At 36.1% G+C, this 21737-nt stretch overlaps 1 protein-coding gene across 1 annotated transcript in view; it reads left to right on the top strand.

Moving 5' to 3' along the window:
* LOC128659464 (cytochrome c oxidase subunit 4 isoform 1, mitochondrial) overlaps positions 1-19763 on the top strand; it is a 47095-nt gene extending 27332 nt beyond the window's left edge. Inside the window, exon 5 of the mRNA XM_053713085.1 lies at positions 19489-19763. Coding sequence (XP_053569060.1) covers positions 19489-19622 — 134 coding nt within the window. The 3' untranslated portion in view covers positions 19623-19763. The remainder of the gene's footprint in view (positions 1-19488) is intronic.
* Positions 19764-21737: the final 1974 nt, after the last annotated feature.

Raw genomic sequence — 21737 nt, forward strand, 5'->3', positions numbered from 1 at the left:
TTTTAATAAAAGAGGAGAAACTAAATTCTGCTGAGAAATATGATCAATGACCTGTATTTTAAATAGGCCTGTACTTAATAATAAATGCTTTCACAGTAGATAATTAATTCTGCATGTAAAACTAATAAATATTATATTTATTAGTTAGTTTGCAGTGCAGATTGCATGTCTCATTTCTCATAATTTTTAAGGGTTGTGTAATGTTTTAGTACTAAATGAAATCTATGATGTAACCTTACAATGTTTTCATTAAATGTATGCAACCTACTATGACTAATGCAGGTTATATAACCAAAATGTTATCTGTCTTTATACAAGATTGCCTTTGGAGAAAGTGCTAACCTTTATGAACACAAGATGGCAGTATAGACTTATGTTCTCCACTCAATTTAAAAAGCCTTTTTTCAATGGTATACTAGGTCCTGTTCAGTAATTGCTATAGGAAAAGTGAAAGTTAATGCTGTATGGCTATCAACAACGTCAGAAATATTTTCACTCAGCTATGTGATGCTCTATGGTAATATATGTGTCTAGATTTTCAGGACACAACTTCTTATTAATATAAAATATAATAATTAAAGTGGTATTCAATTCATTATTTTACCATTTAGTGAGCAAAACAAATTTTAAAGGGACATTAAACCCATTTTTTTTCTTTCATGATTCAGTTTCCAGTTTACTTCTGTTGTTGAATTTGCTTTGTTCTCACAATATTGTTTCTCACCTTGTCCTTTGAAGAGAATACAAAGGCAGGTAGTGTCTAGATTATTGTATGGCAGCAAACACTGCTGCCATCTAGTGCCCTTGCAAATGTATAACTATGTTATAAAATCACTACCATATATTGCTCCAGACATATGCACTTTCCTAAACATTCCTACCTGCTGTTCAACAAAGAATACTAAGAGAACAAACTAAATGTTATAAAAATAAATTGGAAAGTGTTTTTTTTAAACATTGTACACTCTTGTTTCAGTGGATTGTCCTTGTGGAGTCCTTGTATCTTTGTTTTTAGCCCTGCACAGTATGGTGTCCCAATCCAATCTGACAGTTTTTGATTAAAGCAAAACTAGGTTTGAGCGCCACACATATATCGATAATGTAGTTCTTGTAGTTCGTCTGGTAACGGACATCAATGAGCAGATCCTAAACCAAACCAGTACCAGACAGTGACAGTGCTCATTTTACCTATAATATGAAACTTTATAGCTTTTATTCGGTCCTTTACCGCCTTATCCCATACTAACACGGCCTCTTCTGCAACACACAGTGCACAACTGTAATGTATTAGCAGATTTTGTTTTGGTATTTTACTGTGGAGTATTACTTAGCAGCCTTCCACTTATATGGCCCTAAAAGGGTTAATTGGGTGAGGTTTAAATGCGCCCATTCCTGCTCTGACTCACCAATGGGGTTTGCTATGACCCTGACAGGTGAGCTTACACCTCTTTTTAATAGAAGTTTGGGGAAAGTACACAGGTATCTTTTTGTGTTATTGTTATAAACATTAAAAACTCTTCTGCCATATAGTCTTTAAGACATGTGCACGCTCCTGAGCTTACCTTAGTATGCTCTTATGGATAGAAGCTACGTTTAAACAAAGGAAACGAATATAAAGTTTGATAATATATTGTAAAGTTGTTGTTTTTTCTGTTTCATTTTTTTTATTTTATATTGTACTCCCCATTTAGTCACATCATTACCAAACCCTAAAGGTCACTTAGTTATGTATTTATGTGTTTCTTTATTTTTTTTATCAAACATTTTAACACTTGTATACCAAATAAAGGCTTGCCCTCCATATCTCTTTACATAGAAACGTACATACGCTTTATGTTCTATTCAAATAAGATTCTGTAGTTTCATTAATCCTCAGTATAACCTTATAGATAGTCTTTAATGTCTGTGCTGTTTTTATCCAGCCATCTCCCTCCCTCTATATTTGAATGTAATATTTTACAAAGGGACACACTGTGAAGATTTAGATCATGGGTGACATCCCATACAAGGAAAAATATTTCAGTTTATGAATGTTTCAGAGCATATTAATACAAAATGTCATAGGGATCTATGATCTTGAAAACAGGAGGTGATGATTTAAATTTGTATATGTTTCTCTGTTAATAGATGTTTTATTTGAAATGCATTACTCTGCATTTCAAACACAATTGTATGTCCCTTTAAAGGGACAGTCTACTTGAAAATTGTTATTGTTTAAAAACATAAATAATTCCTTGATTACCCATTCTCCAGTTTTGCATAACCAACACGGTTATATTAATACACTTTTTACCTCTGTGATTACCTTGTATCTAAGCCACTGTAGACTGCCCCTTATCTCAGTTCTTTTGACAGACTTGCATTTTAGCCAATCAGTGCTGACTCATAAATAACTTCACAAGAGTGAGCACAATGTTATTTATATGGCACACATGAACCAGTGCTGTCTAGCTGTGAGATAAGAAGCGGCCTTCAAGAGCTTAGAAATTAGCATATGAACCTACCTCGTTTTAGCTTTCAACAAAGAATACCAAGAAAACAAAGCAAAGTTGATGATAAAAGTAAATTGGAAAGTTGTTTAAAATTGCATCTATCTATCTGCATCATGAAAGTTTAATTTCGACTAGACTATTCCTTTAAGAAATATTTCAGCATAATAAATTTGGGTTGGTTATTAGTTTAGTAATCCAGAGATCCACCTAGGGTGTCAGCATGAAGTGCGGGGGGGATCTTACTCTGGAGCGGAAACCATAATACTGTGCCATAATTATGTAGCAAGGCTTTAAATTGAACTTTCTGATTGGTGGGAAACTGAGGGGTGTGTCTAAGCATGTATAAGAAACCACACCACCCTCTTTAACTTCAAAAATAAACTATCGAGAGAAGGAAACCCAAGAACTGTTTGTTGTGTGTGTCATTTACATTAGGGCTCTTCAAACTTTTTTCCCAAGACCCAGTGCAATGACACCACATGCATTTCCATCCCTATTTGTATACTTGGTCTGAAAATTTCTGAAGTAATATACAAGACAGCTGCAATTTTTGGCAGAGTGACTAAAATGTGTGCACACTTTATTCCTGATTGTAGTCAAACTTGAAAGTGTTGTAAAAGGTAATAACACACACTTTCATACAACACACATACATATAACACATACACACCACACCACACACACGCTCATACAACTAGCATACACAAACACTCATACAACACACTCTAATAAAACAAACACACACAATACACACACACCAGACATACACTCATAAAACACAGATCACACACACTCTCTTAAAACACAAACAGACCATAACAACACTCAAATAACGCACACCACACACACACTCCTATAACAAACACACAAGTCAAGACGAAGTAAACATGGTGTTGTGACCCAGTAATGTGTCCCGACCCATGGTTTGAATAACCCTGATTTACATAACACCAAACATTTCAAGTTCTTCAAGCTAAGACACAGGCATCCTCTGTATTTCTGAATTGGTATCTAGTACCAGGTCAGGAACAAAGCAGTCCAAAGGTAGAGACTGGTCATTCATTCATTCATTCAAAGGCTCTCTGGGGAAGGCTTTGTGCAGTATGGGGCCATAAAAAAGGAGGATATTTATAGAGGGACCGACCTTTAAATGCTGGATGACTGGAATTTCTGTGTTCACCATAAAAACTAGCACTATTGAGCAAACCAATTGTCTTAATTTTCTCATTGACTCTATAAACAGTAAAATAATGAGTTGTCACCAGAGATATGTGTGACATTGGTATTTCTGTTACATGTTGGCAGGACTTGAAAAGAGGTAGTTTAGAGATTTACTCCTGAAAAAGCAACTAACACCCACAACAGGGATAGTTGTAAGAAGAGCATTTAGCTTAGGAAATTCCCATAAGCCAGGTTCAGATCTGACACTGGGGCTGGCACTATTTGACTACCTGCACATCACGTGTATTGCCGGAAGATTGCATTGCGCAGATGGAAATGAAAAAGGTAGATTTACAAAACAAACGGCTCTGATGTAAGAGTGATGCAAGCGAATAGAAGGCTGGCAAGGACCACAAACAGCAATGAGTTGAGTCGTTTTGTTCAGCACATACCTTGGCTCACTTTCCCCTGAAATTTGTGCATAGCTTTTGGTATATTCAATGGCAATCCGCCCTTTCATTAAAGCATAACTTCTCAGTAGGAGGCCTCAAACAATTAACCCCTTCTATTCTACAGAACAATGCAATGCAGTGCTGAATAAAAAAGAATCGTAATAAAAAAGAAACTACAATTTTTCTGAGCAAGTAAATGTTGTTGATAGCATTTACTGTTAGTTTGTGTAGCTAATAAAACACATATGTTTAAACCAATGTTACAATGCTACTAAAATTCAAAGAATGCATCAGTATATTGTTACTTATGTAACACCCCTCTGTCTGTACCCAGCAAGTATGTGCTTCTCTGTGTGAGCCAGAGGTGCAGCCTATTCTTTGCCAAGTTAAATTGTGGAGTTAACCATGTGGGTACCACAGGTGTGCAACTCGGTTTTGTGAATTCTTTCATCCCAGGCCGATCTGAGAGATCAGAGTGAGGTTTGAAGAGTTTAGGTGATTGATAATATGTGTAACAAGAACACAGATATGCTGTGAGGTTTAAGGGAAGACTGCAGCTAATTAAAGCAGATTCTAAAGTATTCTATCACACAGCCAGAAATAAAACAAATTGTGTGTAGTCCAGACTGTCACATCACTACTGTTTGGCATTAAAACTGTATGGAATTAATTGTTATCAGTTGAATGTTTAAAGGGACACTGAACCCAATTTTTATCTTTCATGATTCAGATATAGCATGCAATGGTAAGCAACTTTCTAATTTACTCCTATTATAAATTTTTCTTCGTTCTCTCACTATCTTTATTTAAAAAGCAGGAATGTGATGCATAGGAGCCGGCCCATTTTTGGTTGAGAACCTGGGTTATGCTTGCTTATTGGTGGGTAAATGTCAGCCTCCAATAAGCAAGCGCTATCCATAGTGTTGAATCTAAAATGGGCTGGCTGCTAAGATTTACATTCCTGCTTTTAAAATAAAGATAGCAAGAGAACGAAGAAAAATTGATAATAGGAGTAAATTAGAAAGTGGATTAAATTGTCATGCTCTACCTGAATCATGAAATAAATCATTTGGGTTCAGCGTCCCTTTAATCTTTGTGCTGCCCTTGGCACTGGTAAATCTGCTGTCTCCTCCATCTTACAATTTTACCTCATATGACCCGAGACCATGAGTGTATAAATGGGTTTTGTATCAGTAGCAGACCATGGGGGGCATTTATTTCTAATAAAGAAAATAAAAGTATGAGAGTGGAAAGAGATAATACCAATGAACAAACCCTAAAATGAGAGTGGAAAGAGATAATACCAAAGAACAAACCCTAAAATGAGAGTGGAAAGAGATAATACCAAAGAACAAACCCTAAAATCCCCCCCCCCATGATCTGCTGCCCTATGCACAGGCCTAAGAAAATAAATCCCTGTAGAGATTAGCACACAGGCTTTAGCTAATAACCAAATAGCAGCTGATAAATAATAGCTGTAATTATTACACTGTGAAATCATAATTTGTTTTAATGACCTCACAAAGATAAAAGTCTTAACAGACTAGGTCAGTGGCTTTAGGTTACTGCAGCATTTCCTTTAATTAAATCTCTATTGAGGGGTAAAAAATAAAAATACAATTATGTATAGGACCTTTGGCATGTCTGTTTAGAAACAGCTTCTTAAATGGGCATTCTAAAACAAAAATGACATACTCTAATTTGGAGCATCACACAACTGATACTACTTTTTGGTTCACCAGTGGTTTCCTGTTAAGTTGCCATGCTTGTGGCTCCTGTGCAGGAATTTACCTAGGTGTTTAACCTGTTTATGGAGGTTAAACACAGACTAAGCCAGGGTCAGTAATGCGGAAATGGCATCCACTAATGCATTAGATCATTTAATTACAAAAAAAAAGAATCACAAATGATACATAAAATGTGATTACACCATTGTGGCTCTGATATATGTGGATATATTTCTTCCCAGCAGGGTCAGAATTTGGCATTGAAACTGTATAACACTATAAAAGTGGTTTCTATGAGTAAATCTATTTGTGCCTGAAATTGCTTTTCACCAGTATGGGACTCGATCACATTTTCTAATCTCAGACTTGGAAAAGTACACTGCAGGCTTCTCAAGGGTAACCCTGCTACATATTTTCCCTAATTCTTTTCATGCATTACCTCCTAACCCTTCATCACTATACACTCTGCTCATCCCGTCAACTTCATCTATTTTTTCCCACCTTTTACCCATTAAACATTTCATCACCCAGACATCCCCATCTGAACTCTTATCTTCCTCTTCTTTATTCTCTGCTCCTGAACTTTTTTCTCATAATTTAACGTCAATGCTTTCTTCTAACCGCCCATGTCCACACATTCTCCTCACCTCCCTTTATATCACCTCATTTTAACTCTCTCGCTCAGCTGCAGCCTGTAAAACTCTTAGGGGCCAGTTTGGCCCTAGGCTATGGGCTCTATTTAACAAGTTCCGTATGGAGCTTGATGGCCCCTGTTTCTGGCGAGTCTTCAGACTCGCCAGAAACAGCAGTTATGAAGCAGCGATCACAAAGACCGCTGCTCCATAACCTGTTCGCCTGCTCTGAGCAGGCGGACACACATCGCCACAATACAACCTGATCGAGTACGATCGGGTTGATTGACACCCCACTGCTGGCGGCCCATTGGCCGCAACTCTGCAGGGGGCGGCGTTGCACCAGCAGCAGACCTTGATAAATATGCCCCTATGTACCAATTAATGAAAATAGTTGATAGCAAGAAGCACCTGATCAGTGCTGCTCAGAACCAGTGGCTGTGAAGAATTATGTTATACAGCATGTGAAGCACTCTTTCTAAATGCTGCAAGGAAATAAATTAGTGCAATATGATGAAGGCGATGTGAGATTCATTGACTGTACAGACTGCAGTTCATTCCTGAGAATCCAGATAACAATTATCTTTTTGTGTATAAAAATGTTATGAGTATGTTTTGGTGTGTTGTGAGAATGTCTATAGCATAAATGGCTGTGTATTTTAGCAAAGCAAAAGGCTCATCTGTTCTTCCCAGTCACCACCTGTACATTTATTATTATTATTATTTATACAATGCCTACAAAGTCAAGCAGCATGAGAGAAAGGAGTGACAAAAAGATCAAAGTAGCAATATAAATTAAATGAAAAATGATAAAGGGGAGGGGGGCCTTGCACTTTACTTTACAAAATACACCACAGAGAGAAGCTCGTAAAACTTAAAGGGACAGTCAACACCAGAATGTTTGTTGTTTTAAAAGATAGATAATCCTTTTATTACCCATTCCCCAGTTTTGCATAACCAACACAGTTATATTAATATTCTTTTTACCTCTTTGATGACCTTGTATCTAGGAAACTTCTTCCAGCCCCCTGATCACATGACATTTTATTTATTATCTATTGACTTTCATTTTAGCCAATTATTGCAGTGTCTGCCACAATTCATAGGCGTGCTCACAATGTTATCTATATGGCTTACAGGAACTAGCTCTCCCCTGTTGTGAAAAAGCAAATACAAAAGCATGTGATTAGAGGTGGCCTTCAAGGGCTTAGAAATTATCATATGAGCCTTCCTAGGTTTAGCTTTCAACTAAGAATACCAAGAGAACAAAGCAAAATGGGTGATAAAAGTAAATTGGAAAGTTGTTTAAAATTACATGCCTTATTTGAAACATGAAAGTTTTTTTTTTACTTGACTGTCCCTTTAAGGGATAAAAAAGTCAAAATTTAAATGTGCATGTGTGGACTTCAATTTGAAATAGAAGCATGTTTGCAATATACTTCCTTTAGCAAATATTGTTTCAAGTAAAAGTTATTACTATTTTTCTGCAGCATACGCACATATCCTGTGAGGGCCTGCACACTACTATTCAGTCACTACATCTTCTCAGAGAGCTGCAGTGGTGTGTATTGCTTCTGAAGATGTAATTTGTGTCATGCAAACCGGTGCTGACTCTCTGAGGTGCAGTGTTTGAATTCCTTGTGCACGGGCCCTTACAGGATATGTGCGTATGCCACTGAAAAACAGTATTACATTTTACTAGAAGCATTTTTGCTAATAGGAGTATATTGCAAACATTTTTATATTTCAAATTAAAGTGCACCCAAACACATTTTATTTTTGACCTTTCTATCTCTTTAAAATCTAAAGGTGAGAGGTTTTGTTGAAAATCATACCTAGGTAAGGGAAGAAGCAGCAATGCATTACTGGGAGCTACCTGTTAATTGGTGTTTGCTCATATATGTCTCTTAACATTGGCTCGCCATATGTGTTCAGCTAGCTACAGATATTGCTGTTCCATCAACAAAGGCTACAGAGAATATTTAGACATACATTTCACAATAAATACACACTCACTGGGAATGTAAAGGGGGAGGAATGGAGGATATATATGTGGAACATTAAATACACACAATGGGAATGTAAAGAAGGGGGAGGATATACAGTATATGTGGAACAATAAATACACACTCACTGGGAATGTAAAGAAGGGGGAGGATATATATGTGGAACATTAAATACACACTCACTGGGAATGTAAAGAAGGGGGAGGATATATATGTGGAACAATAAATACACACTCACTGGGAATGTAAAGAAGGGGGAGGATATATATGTGGAACAATAAATACAAACTCACTGGGAATGTAAAGAAGGGGGAGGATATATATGTGGAACAATAAATACATACACACTCACTGGGAATGTAAAGAAGGGGGAGGATATATATGTGGAACAATAAATACATACACACTCACTGGGAATGTAAAGAAGGGGGAGGATATATATGTGGAACAATAAATACACACTGGGAATGTAAAGAAGGGGGAGGATATATATATGGAACATTAAATACACACTCACTGGGAATGTAAAGAAGGGGGAGGATATATATGTGGAACATTAAATACAAACTCACTGGGAATGTAAAGGGGGAGGATATATATGTGGAACAATAGATACATACACACTCACTGGGAATGTAAAGAAGGGGGAGGATATATATGTGGAACAATAAATACATACACACTCACTGGGAATGTAAAGAAGGGGGAGGATATATATGTGGAACAATAAATACACACTCACTGGGAATGTAAAGAAGGGGGAGTATATATATGTGGAACAATAAATACACGCTCACTGGGAATGTAAAGAAGGGGGAGGATATATATGTGGAACAATAAATACAAACTCACTGGGAATGTAAAGAAGGGGGAGGATATATATATGGAACATTAAATACAAACTCACTGGGAATGTAAAAAAGGGGGAGGATATATATGTGGAACATTAAATATAAACTCACTGGGAATGTAAAGAAGGGGGAGGATATATATGTAAAACATTAAATACAAACTCACTGGGAATGTAAAGGGGGAGGATATGTATGCAGAACAATAAATACAAACTCACTAAGAATGTAAAGAAAGGGGAGGATATATATGTGGAACAATAAATACAAACTCACTGGGAATGTAAAGAAGGGGGAGGATATATATGTGGAACAATAAATACACACTCACTGTGAATGTAAAGAAGGAGGAGGATATATATGTGGAACAATAAATACATACACACTCACTGGGAATGTAAAGAAGGGGGAGGATATATATGTGGAACAATAAATACAAACTCACTGGGAATGTAAAGAAGGGGGAGGATATATATGTGGAACATTAAATACAAACTCACTGGGAATGTAAAGGGGGAGGATATATATGTGGAACAATAAATACACACTCACTGGGAATGTAAAGAAGGGGGAGGATATTTATGTGGAACATTAAATACACACTCACTGGGAATGTAAAGAAGGGGGAGGATATATATGTGGAACAATAAATACATACACACTCACTGGGAATGTAAAGAAGGGGGAGGATATATATGTGGAACAATAAATACAAACTCACTGGGAATGTAAAGAAGGGGGAGGATATATATGTGGAACAATAAATACACGCTCACTGGGAATGTAAAGAAGGGGGAGGATATATATGTGGAACAATAAATACAAACTCACTGGGAATGTAAAGAAGGGGGAGGATATATATGTGGAACATTAAATACACACTCACTGGGAATGTAAAGAAGGGGGAGGATATATATGCGGAACATTAAATACAAACTCACTGGGAATGTAAAGGGGGAGGATATATATGTGGAACAATAAATACACACTCACTGGGAATGTAAAGAAGGGGGAGGATATTTACGTGGAACATTAAATACACACTCACTGGGAATGTAAAGAAGGGGGAGGATATATATGTGGAACAATAAATACATACACACTCACTGGGAATGTAAAGAAGGGGGAGGATATATATGTGGAACAATAAATACACACTCACTGTGAATGTAAAGAAGGAGGAGGATATATATGTGGAACAATAAATACAAACTCACTGGGAATGTAAAGAAGGGGGAGGATATATATGTGGAACAATAAATACACGCTCACTGGGAATGTAAATAAGGGGGAGGATATATATGTGGAACAATAAATACAAACTCACTGGGAATGTAAAGAAGGGGGAGGATATATATGTGGAACATTAAATACACACTCACTGGGAATGTAAAGAAGGGGGAGGATATATATGTGGAACATTAAATACAAACTCACTGGGAATGTAAATGGGGGAGGATATATATGTGGAACAATAAATACACACTCACTGGGAATGTAAAGAAGGGGGAGGATATTTATGTGGAACATTAAATACACACTCACTGGGAATGTAAAGAAGGGGGAGGATATATATGTGGAACAATAAATACATACACACTCACTGGGAATGTAAAGAAGGGGGAGGATATATATGTGGAACAATAAATACAAACTCACTGGGAATGTAAAGAAGGGGGAGGATATATATGTGGAACAATAAATACACACTCACTGGGAATGTAAGGAAGGAGGAGGATATATGTGGAACAATAAATACACACTCACTGGGAATGTAAAGAAGGGGGAGGATATATATGTGGAACAATAAATACATACACACTCACTGGGAATGTAAAGAAGGGGGAGGATATATATGTGGAACAATAAATACACACTCACTGTGAATGTAAAGAAGGAGGAGGATATATATGTGGAACAATAAATACAAACTCACTGGGAATGTAAAGAAGGGGGAGGATATATATGTGGAACAATAAATACACGCTCACTGGGAATGTAAATAAGGGGGAGGATATATATGTGGAACAATAAATACAAACTCACTGGGAATGTAAAGAAGGGGGAGGATATATATGTGGAACATTAAATACACACTCACTGGGAATGTAAAGAAGGGGGAGGATATATATGTGGAACATTAAATACAAACTCACTGGGAATGTAAATGGGGGAGGATATATATGTGGAACAATAAATACACACTCACTGGGAATGTAAAGAAGGGGGAGGATATTTATGTGGAACATTAAATACACACTCACTGGGAATGTAAAGAAGGGGGAGGATATATATGTGGAACAATAAATACATACACACTCACTGGGAATGTAAAGAAGGGGGAGGATATATATGTGGAACAATAAATACAAACTCACTGGGAATGTAAAGAAGGGGGAGGATATATATGTGGAACAATAAATACACACTCACTGGGAATGTAAGGAAGGAGGAGGATATATGTGGAACAATAAATACACACTCACTGGGAATGTAAAGAAGGGGGAGGATATATATGTGGAACAATAAATACACACTCACTGTTAATGTAAAGAAGGAGGAGGATATATATGTGGAACAATAAATACATACAAACTCATTGGGAATGTAAAGAAGGGGAGGATATATATGTGGAACAATAAATACACACTCACTGTGAATGTAAAGAAGGAGGAGGATATATATGTGGAACAATAAATACATACACACTCACTGGGAATGTAAAGAAGGGGGAGGATATATATGTGGAACAATAAATACACACTCACTGGCAATGTAAAGAAGGGGGAGGATATATATGCGGAACAATAAATACACACTCACTGGGAATGTAAGGAAGGAGGAGGATATATATGTGGAACAATAAATACAAACTCACTGGGAATGTAAAGAAGGGGGAGGATATATATGTGGAACATTAAATACAAACTCACTGGGAATGTAAAGAAGGGGGAGGATATATATGTGGATCAATAAATACATACACACTCACTGGGAATGTAAAGAAGGCGGAGGATATATATGTGGAAAAATAAATACATACACACTCACTGGGAATGTAAAGAAGGCGGAGGATATATATGTGGAACAATAAATACAAACTCACTGGGAATGTAAAGAAGGGGGAGGATATATATGTGGAACATTAAATACAAACTCACTGGGAATGTAAAAAATGGGGATGATATATATATGGAACAATAAATACACACTCACTGGGAATGTAAAGAAGGGGGAGGATATATATGTGGATCAATAAATACATACACACTCACTGGGAATGTAAAGAAGGCGGAGGATATATATGTGGAACAATAAATACAAACTCACTGGGAATGTAAAGAAGGGGGAGGATATATATGTGGAACATTAAATACAAACTCACTGGGAATGTAAAAAATGGGGATGATATATATATATGGAACATTAAATACAAACTCACTGGGAATGTAAAGAAGGGGATGATATATATGTAGAACATTAAATACAAACTCACTGGGAATGTAAAGAAGGGGGAGGATATATATGTGGAACATTAAATACAAACTCACTGGGAATGTAAAGAATGGGGAGGATATATATGTGGAACATTAAATACAAACTCACTGGGAATGTAAAGAAGGGGATGATATATATGTGGAACAATAAATACACACTCACTGGGAATGTAAAGAAGGGGGAGGATATATATGTGGAACAATAAATACAAACTCACTGGGAATGTAAAGAATGGGGAGGATATATATGTGGAACATTAAATACAAACTCACTGGGAATGTAAAGAAGGGGATGATATATATGTGGAACATTAAATACAAACTCACTGGGAATGTAAAGAAGGGGGAGGATATATATGAAGAATATTAAATACACACTCACTGGGAATGTAAAGGGGAGGATATATATGTGGAACAATAAATACAAACTCACTGGGAATGTAAAGAAGGGAAGGGGAGGAAATATATGTGGAACAATAAATACAAACTCACTGGGAATGTAAAGAAGGGAATGATATATATGTGGAACAATAAATACACACTCACTGGGAATGTAAAGGGGGGATATATATGTGGAACAATACATACAAACTCACTGGGAATGTAAAGAAGGGAAGGGGAGGAAATATATGTGGAACAATAAATACAAACTCACTGGGAATGTAAAGAAGGGAAGGATATATATGTGGAACAATAAATACACACTTACTGGGAATGTAAAGGGGGGATATATATGAATATTAAATACACACTCACTGGGAATGTAAAGAAGGGGGAGGATATATATGTGGAACAATAAATACAAACTCACTGGGAATGTAAAGAATGGGGAGGATATATATGTGGAACATTAAATACAAACTCACTGGGAATGTAAAGAAGGGGATGATATATATGTGGAACATTAAATACAAACTCACTGGGAATGTAAAGAAGGGGGAGGATATATATGAAGAATATTAAATACACACTCACTGGGAATGTAAAGGGGAGGATATATATGTGGAACAATAAATACAAACTCACTGGGAATGTAAAGAAGGGAAGGGGAGGAAATATATGTGGAACAATAAATACAAACTCACTGGGAATGTAAAGAAGGGAAGGATATATATGTGGAACAATAAATACACACTCACTGGGAATGTAAAGGGGGGATATATATGTGGAACAATACATACAAACTCACTGGGAATGTAAAGAAGGGAAGCAGAGGAAATATATGTGGAACAATAAATACAAACTCACTGGGAATGTAAAGAAGGGAAGGATATATATGTGGAACAATAAATACACACTTACTGGGAATGTAAAGGGGGGATATATATGAATATTAAATACACACTCACTGGGAATGTAAGGAAGGAGGAGGATATATACAATGCCTTGCTAAAGTATTCACCCCCCTTGGCATTTTTCGTGTTTTGTTGCCTCACAACCTGGAATTAACATGTATTGTTTGAGGATTTGCTTCATTTAATTTACAGAACATGCCCACAACTTTGAAGATGTTTTTTTTTTATTGTGAAGCAAACAACAAATAGGACAAAATAACAGAAAAAGTCAATGTGCATAACTATTCACCCCCTAAAGTCAATACTTTGTAGAGACACCTTTTGCAGCAATCACACTTCCAAGTCGCTTTGGATAAGTCTCTATGAGCTTGCCACATCTTACCACTGGGATTTTTGCCCATTCCTCCTTGCAAAACTGCTCCAGCTCCTTCAAGTTGGATGGTTTGCACTTGTAAACAGCAATCTTTAAAGGGACATGCCACCCTCATTTTTTCTTTTCTGATTTAGAAAGAGAATGCAATTTTAAACATCTTTCAAATTTACTTATATTATCTAATTTGTTTTATTCTCTTGATATTCTTTTATTAAAAGCATATCTAGATATGCTCACTATCTGCTGATTGGTTGCTGCGCATAGAAGCCTTGTGTGATTGGCTCACCATGTGCATTGCTTTTTCTTCAACTAAGGATATTTAAAAAATGAAGCAAAATAAATAATGGAAGTAAATTGTAATGTTGTTTAAATTTCTATTCTCTATCTGAATCATGAAAGAAAGATTTTGGGTTTAGTGGCCCTTTAAGTCTGAACACAGATTTTCTATTGGATTTAGGTCTGGGCTTTGACTAGGCCATTCCAACACATTTACTTGTTTCCCCTTAAACCACTCAAGTGTTGCTTTAGCAGTGTGTTTGGGGTCATTGTCCTGCTGGAAGGTGAACCTCCGTCCTAGCCTCAAATCACGCACAGAATGGTACAGGTTTTTCTCAAGAATATCCCTGTATTGAGCACCATCCATCTTTCCCTCAACTCTGACCAGTTTCCCAGTCCCAGCTGCTGAAACATATCCCCACAGCATGATGCTGCCACCACCATGTTTCACTGTGGATGGTGTTCTTTGGGTGATTTGATGTGTTGGGTTTGCGCCAGACATAGCGTTTTCTTTGATGGTCGAAAAGTTCAGTTTTAGTCTCATCAGACCAGAGCACCTTCCTTCATACATTTTGCGAGTCTCCCACATGCCTTTTCACAAACTCAAAACATGCCATTTTGTTTTTTGCTAAAAGTAATGGCTTTCTTCTGGCCACTCTGCCATAAAGCCCAACTCTATGGAGCGTACGGCTTATTGTCGTCCTATGTACAGATACTCCAGTCTCTGCTGTGGAACTCTTCAGCTCCTCCAGGGTTACCCTAGGACTTGGTGCTGCCTCTCTGATTAATACCCTCCTTGCCCGGTCCCCGAGTTTTGGTGGGCGGCCGTCTCTTGGCAGGTTTGCTGTTGTGCCATGTTCTTTCCATTTGGTTATGATAGATTTGATGGTGCTCCTGGGGATCATCAAAGATTTGGATATTTTTTTTATAACCTAACCCTGACTTGTACTTCTCAACAACATTGTCCCTTACTTGTTTGGAGAGTTCCTTGGTCTTAAAAAGGTGTGTATATGTAATGACAGATCATGTGACACTTAGATTGCACACAGGTGGACATCATTTCACTAATTATGTGACCTCTGAAGGTAATTGGTTACACCAGAGCTTTTTATGGGCTTCATAACAAAGGGAGTGAATACATACGCACATGCCAATTTTCTGTTTTCTATTTCTAAAAAATTGTTTTATGTATATATTTTTCTCATTTCACGTCACCAACTTGGACTATTGTTTTCTGATCCATCACATAAAATTCAGATTAATAAAACATTGAACTTAAGGCTGTAATGTAACAAAATAGGTAAAAAGTCAAGGGGGGTGAATACTTTTGCAAGGCATTGTATGTGGAATATTAAATACACACTTACTGGGAATGTAAAGAAGGGGAGGATATATATGTGGAACATTAAATAAACACTCACTGGGAATGTAAAGGGGAGGATATATATGAAGAATATTTAATACACACTTAATGGGAATGTAAAGGGGGAGGATATATATGTGGAACATTAAATACACACTCAATGGGAATGTAAAGAAGGGCAGGATATATATGAAGAATATTAAATACACACTTAATGGGAATGTAAAGGGGGAGGATATATATGAGGAACATTAAATACACACTCAATGGAAATGTAAAGAAGGGGAGGATATATATGAAGAATATTAAATACACACTTAATGGGAATGTAAAGGGGGAGGGTATATATGAGGATTATTAAATACACTCTCAATGGGAATGTAAAGAAGGGGAGGATATATATGAGGAAAATGAAAATACATTAGAGGTATGGACTGCAGAGAAGGAAAGAGTATTTCAAAGAAAAAAACATGTTGCACTAATAAATTGTAAGTAAATGTATAGAGAAAGCAGCTCAGAAGTAATGTAAGAAATGTGTCTTTGTTGGAAAGGATGGTTGATAAGAAATAGTAATGCTGCAGTAATTATACAATAAGGGAACTTAAATATGCCTGCAATATTAAGGAAAAATAACAAAATGAGATTTCAGGTAACAAAGTTTCTTGGTTGAAATACAAAGCTTTATCCCTGTTCTGGATAAATGTGCTGTACAAATGAAAATTAACATGAGCTACCCTACCCTGCCTGTTTGACCATCCTAGGGACGCCAATTTTGTCTATGAATTCCATTTCATTGTAAACGCAGCCGCATTTTGTCAGTTAAACTGACAGCAGAGATAAAAAAAAAGGGCCTGTGTGATTGTCTGTGTTGCACAATAAACCACCTTCGTCACTGATGAAATACTTAACGTCTGCCAGAAACTTTGTTTCTTCAACGAATTTCCTTTACAACTGCCAAAAAAGAGAACTTTATTTTAAATTATCCCCATCTTTTTCTGTCCATCCTGTTTCTCTGCTCTCCTAAACTGTCTGGAGTCTGTCAGGTGACACACCTTTGCTGTAGAAGATCCAGGAGATTTTACTTTTGTTTTAACAAAATGTGTGTACAGAAAGTTTGCTGTTGTATTTGTGTACAGAGCTTAGTTTAGAACAAATGGTGCCCATCCCACATTATGGCATGGGTGCCACCTTACTAATAGCATTGCTGAGAAAGCAAAATAACCAGGGACAGAACTAAACATTCCACAGTATTAACAAGGAGGGGGATATTCTTTAGTCAGGAAGGGTTAAAGAAAATATATACAGTAGGAGGTTACATATTAATATTGATTATAGGAGGCTATTACTCCCCATGGGAAATTAAAAGATTATAAATAGGTTAAACAGATAGGTAAAATCAACTCCAGAGCAGTAATACACTCCAGAGACCTGGCTGGTCACATCCAGTCTTAAAGGAATACCTTACTCAGTGAAACAGTTTATAAATGCTGCTCTGCCGAAATAAATAATGCCCCACTCTCAACCCACCTACCCTACATCAAACTGCCATGTTCTGATTTTGATTTTAACAACCCTAACCCCTTCAACCTCAATTCTGGGTTTTTGAGATAAAATGTTGGGAGGCATGATTAATATAAGACCTTTCATAATTAAAATTTAAAAAAAAACTAATTAGCAACACTTTTTTTTCCTTCTCTTTAACATTTGTTTTAATCATCAAACCTAATTTAAGCAGTTCTGTATAACACGGGTTGACTGTTTCATGGGGGTTGAGATCTGAGGAAACTGAAAATTCTGCAGGTCTGCAAGATCATTAGTTTTCTATCAGCTGTACTAGAACTGGGATTCATTTTCATTTTTCTCTCACTAAAGTACATTTCCCAAAACCAGCTTTGTAATAAGGGACTATGCAAAACTATAGAACAAATGTCCAAACAGATCTTTGTACACAGGCATAACTATTGTACAATACTAATAGCATTACAGATTGTGTGTCAGGATATTTCATGGCTACCTGGGAAATACTTGTCACATGGCAGTGTGTGTGTAATTGAGATATAACATTAAAATCTACAAACTATAAAGAAAGGCTATAAATTTGATGCTTCATCTTATCTAGAAACACTTTATACACAGATATCAGATACCATTCCCTTCCCTGGCCTATCTAAAAATGGTAGGCAAACTATTTTTTTGCAGATACCAGAACCCTATTCCTTACCATCTGAGGTGAAATAATTTGAATTACTGACAGTTTCACATTTAGATATGTAGGTTTGAAATGCATATTGGTGAATTTGAAAAAAATTTTTGTTTGCAAAAATTATTTTGTTTAAATGTTAACGTCCCATGCACACAACACTCTGCTGATACTGTACAACAGTGCAGTATATTACATGAGCACGCACAAGAGGCAAATTTATGTGTATGTGACATTACCAGGACTCAATGGATATACAGAAGACAAATGCACTGTGTCTCATCCACATTAAAATTATTATAATGTGCATTTTGAATTTGCCTTTTAAGAACATTTAGGTAAATCACCCATAATAAAAAGAGGAGAAAAATACCATAAATCTACTTAAAGTGATTGTAAATCCAAGTGTTTAACAAACGCTAGGATTTACCATCACTAAAAATCAAGGGGAGTTTCATTCATCAACCTTGTAAAAAAGGGTGCCGTTGCACAGCACTAAATTCAGTGGCGCAGGCTGCCCCCGGCACAACGATCCTTTACTAATGAGGTGCCACTTGCACTTCTGAACCAATAGCGGTGCATTAATACAGAAACCTGTCAGTTGACACCCACCGCTATTGGTTCAAATAGGCAAACGTCACCTCATTGAAGGAGATCATTGTGCCGTGGGTGGCCTGCGCCGCTGAATTTAGCGCTGTGCAACGGCACACAAAGGATGAGTTTAGCACCCTTTTTTACATGGTTGATGACTGAAACTCCCCTTGATTTTTAGTGATGGTAAATCCTTGTTAAACGCTTGAATTTACCATCACTTTAAAATCAATATAAACCAAACTGATATAAACACAAAAATAACCTTCTAAAGTAATAGTAAAACTCACATAGAAATAAATACGGTAATATAGCAATAAATGGGTAAAACCGAACTGTATAAAGTCAAAAAACATGCATCAAAAACCTGAATTAATAAATTATAACGTCCAAAGGGAAATGTAAAACATAATAATTAATCTATTAATGTAATTATTGGGTCAAATTATTTGACTGTTTGATTCTGAAACAAAGAAAAACATGGATTTTGTCGCTCATTTGAGCTTTAATACTATTTTTTTTTTTTTTTAATTTTTTTTTGTACTAACAGTTTTGCTTCTTTTTCATCTCCTCAGTGTACGGGCCTGTTCCTCACACCCTCTCTGAGGATTACATAGCAAAGCAGGCAAAGAGAATGATCGACATGAGAGTGAATCCAGTCACTGGCTTTTCTACCCATTGGGACTATGAGAAGAATCAGTGGAAATAAAAATGTTTTTGCAGAAATGACAAAATGTGCTTAAAAAATATATAAATACACAACTGTACAGAAAATCCCATCTGTTTAATACTATTTTTAATGTACTACTTGAAATACCCAATAATAAAATAAAATGATGAAATAACAAAACCATCCTACCTGGGAAATCAAAAAGTTTGCAAGTTTTAGGTTATATTTTGTTTATCAAAATCTGTGTAATATATCAGCATTGAATAATGAATTCTCATAAATCAATAACTGTATTTAGGTTCAAGCATTGTATAAATTGTATTTTTTATTTTAATTATAGCTATTGTTCCCGGCACCCAGCTTATTATTCTAGGTCATCATTTTCTGGTTACTGAGGTAGCTTTTAGGGCAAAGCAATCAGTTTCATTTTTCTCATCTCATTATTTTCTCTTCAGCTCAGACATAATTAATTCCTATAATTGGTACATATACAGCAATTCCTATACATTCTGATTATAATGACTACGTTTCTTCATTGTTTTATATTTTGCAAACCCATTACATAAAAATATACCTGACTGCTACTTAATGCACACAAATGTCATTAATTCAGCCTGGTCGTACCCATTTATCTTAAAGGGACATGAAACCCAATGATTTTCTTAGTCAGATAGACAAAACAATTTTAAAAAAAAAAGTTTAAAATTTACTTCTATTATCAAATTTGCTTCGTTCTCATGTTATTCGTTGTTGAAGAGATACCAATGTAGGTAGCTGCACATGCCTAAAGCACTGCATGACTGGAAATAGTGCTGCAATCTAGTGCTCTTGCTAATGTGCAACTGTTGCTAAACTGCTGCCATATACTGCTGCAGACAGATGCGCACTCCTGAGCTTATATTCCTGCTTATCAACAAAGGATAACAAGAATATGAAGAAAATATGATAATAGAAGTAAACTGGAAAGCTGTTTAAAATTCTATGTTCTATCTGAATAATATACTTTACTAAACTAAACATAAATGGTTAAGACGTCTTCCAGCTATGGATGGTCCTCTATATTAAAAACAATTGGTGCTATTACAGATAGCAAGACAATGACTTGACAAGGTTGTAACATGGTACTGGTGGGTAAACATTGTTTTTATTCTTGCTCTTATTTATTTATTTTAAAAACTTTGCCTTTGAGAATAGGGGTGATACTTCAAAGAATGGTTTGTGTAGCAGCCATAGCCATCCCTCTAGAATCACCAGAGTCTGCATGTAGATATATATTAGTACATCATTTGTATGATTCAATACTCCAAAAGTATAAGCCCAACCTTATAGTTCCAGCCCAATCCGAAGCACAGCCAAACCCATTTATATGAAAATCTATCACGGCTGTTTCATGGAGATAATCCAACTTACATCATTCATTCAAGGTCCAGAGTGCGGTCCTTTTAAGTGAAGACAGTAATAGGATAGAGGCTTGTAGTCTGACACTAGATAAAATGCCTAGTCTTACTAAAATTAAGTAATATGCTGTGAATTGAAATTGATGCTACTTGTAGGTTAGCAGCCCTTAAAAGAAAAGATATCACGCTTGTATAAAGGTATTTTTTCTATATTTTAAGAAAACCAGGTCATGAGGATAAAAGAATATAGGTAAAAAAACAAACAGACTTGGTAAAAGAAAGACTAATTTAAATGTGAACTTTGTAGCGAGCAGATAAACTAAAGAGAGTGGTAAAACTATCTAATGGCACGCCAGAAAAAACAGGAACAAATGATAGTGTCATAAAGCAAGTACAAACCTTGAAGGGTAAAATCTTCTCCAGAGTGTGTAATTCAGGGTGTGTTGAGCACATTTTATTGGATTGTTAAAGCGATATAGACAAAAATTAGACAAAGATAAGTGCAGAACAGAGGGTAGTTAAGATAGGTTCCACAATTATATCCTATGGGATTTATGTATCAGAAATTTGTGTGCATGTTTTTTTTTGTTTGTTTTTTAATTCATACCAGTTTACAAATGGTCAGAAAACATGAATTGTTCATCCTAGTCACCATTCAATAGGAAAGAAGTATGGTGGGTTTTAACCTAATTGCTGTTTTATGGAATGAATGAATGAATAATTTGAATCTGTCCCTCCTTCACTAAACATTGTTAAC

Source organism: Bombina bombina, chromosome 5, assembly GCF_027579735.1.
Source record: "Bombina bombina isolate aBomBom1 chromosome 5, aBomBom1.pri, whole genome shotgun sequence".
NCBI classification, from domain to species: Eukaryota; Metazoa; Chordata; class Amphibia; order Anura; family Bombinatoridae; genus Bombina; species Bombina bombina.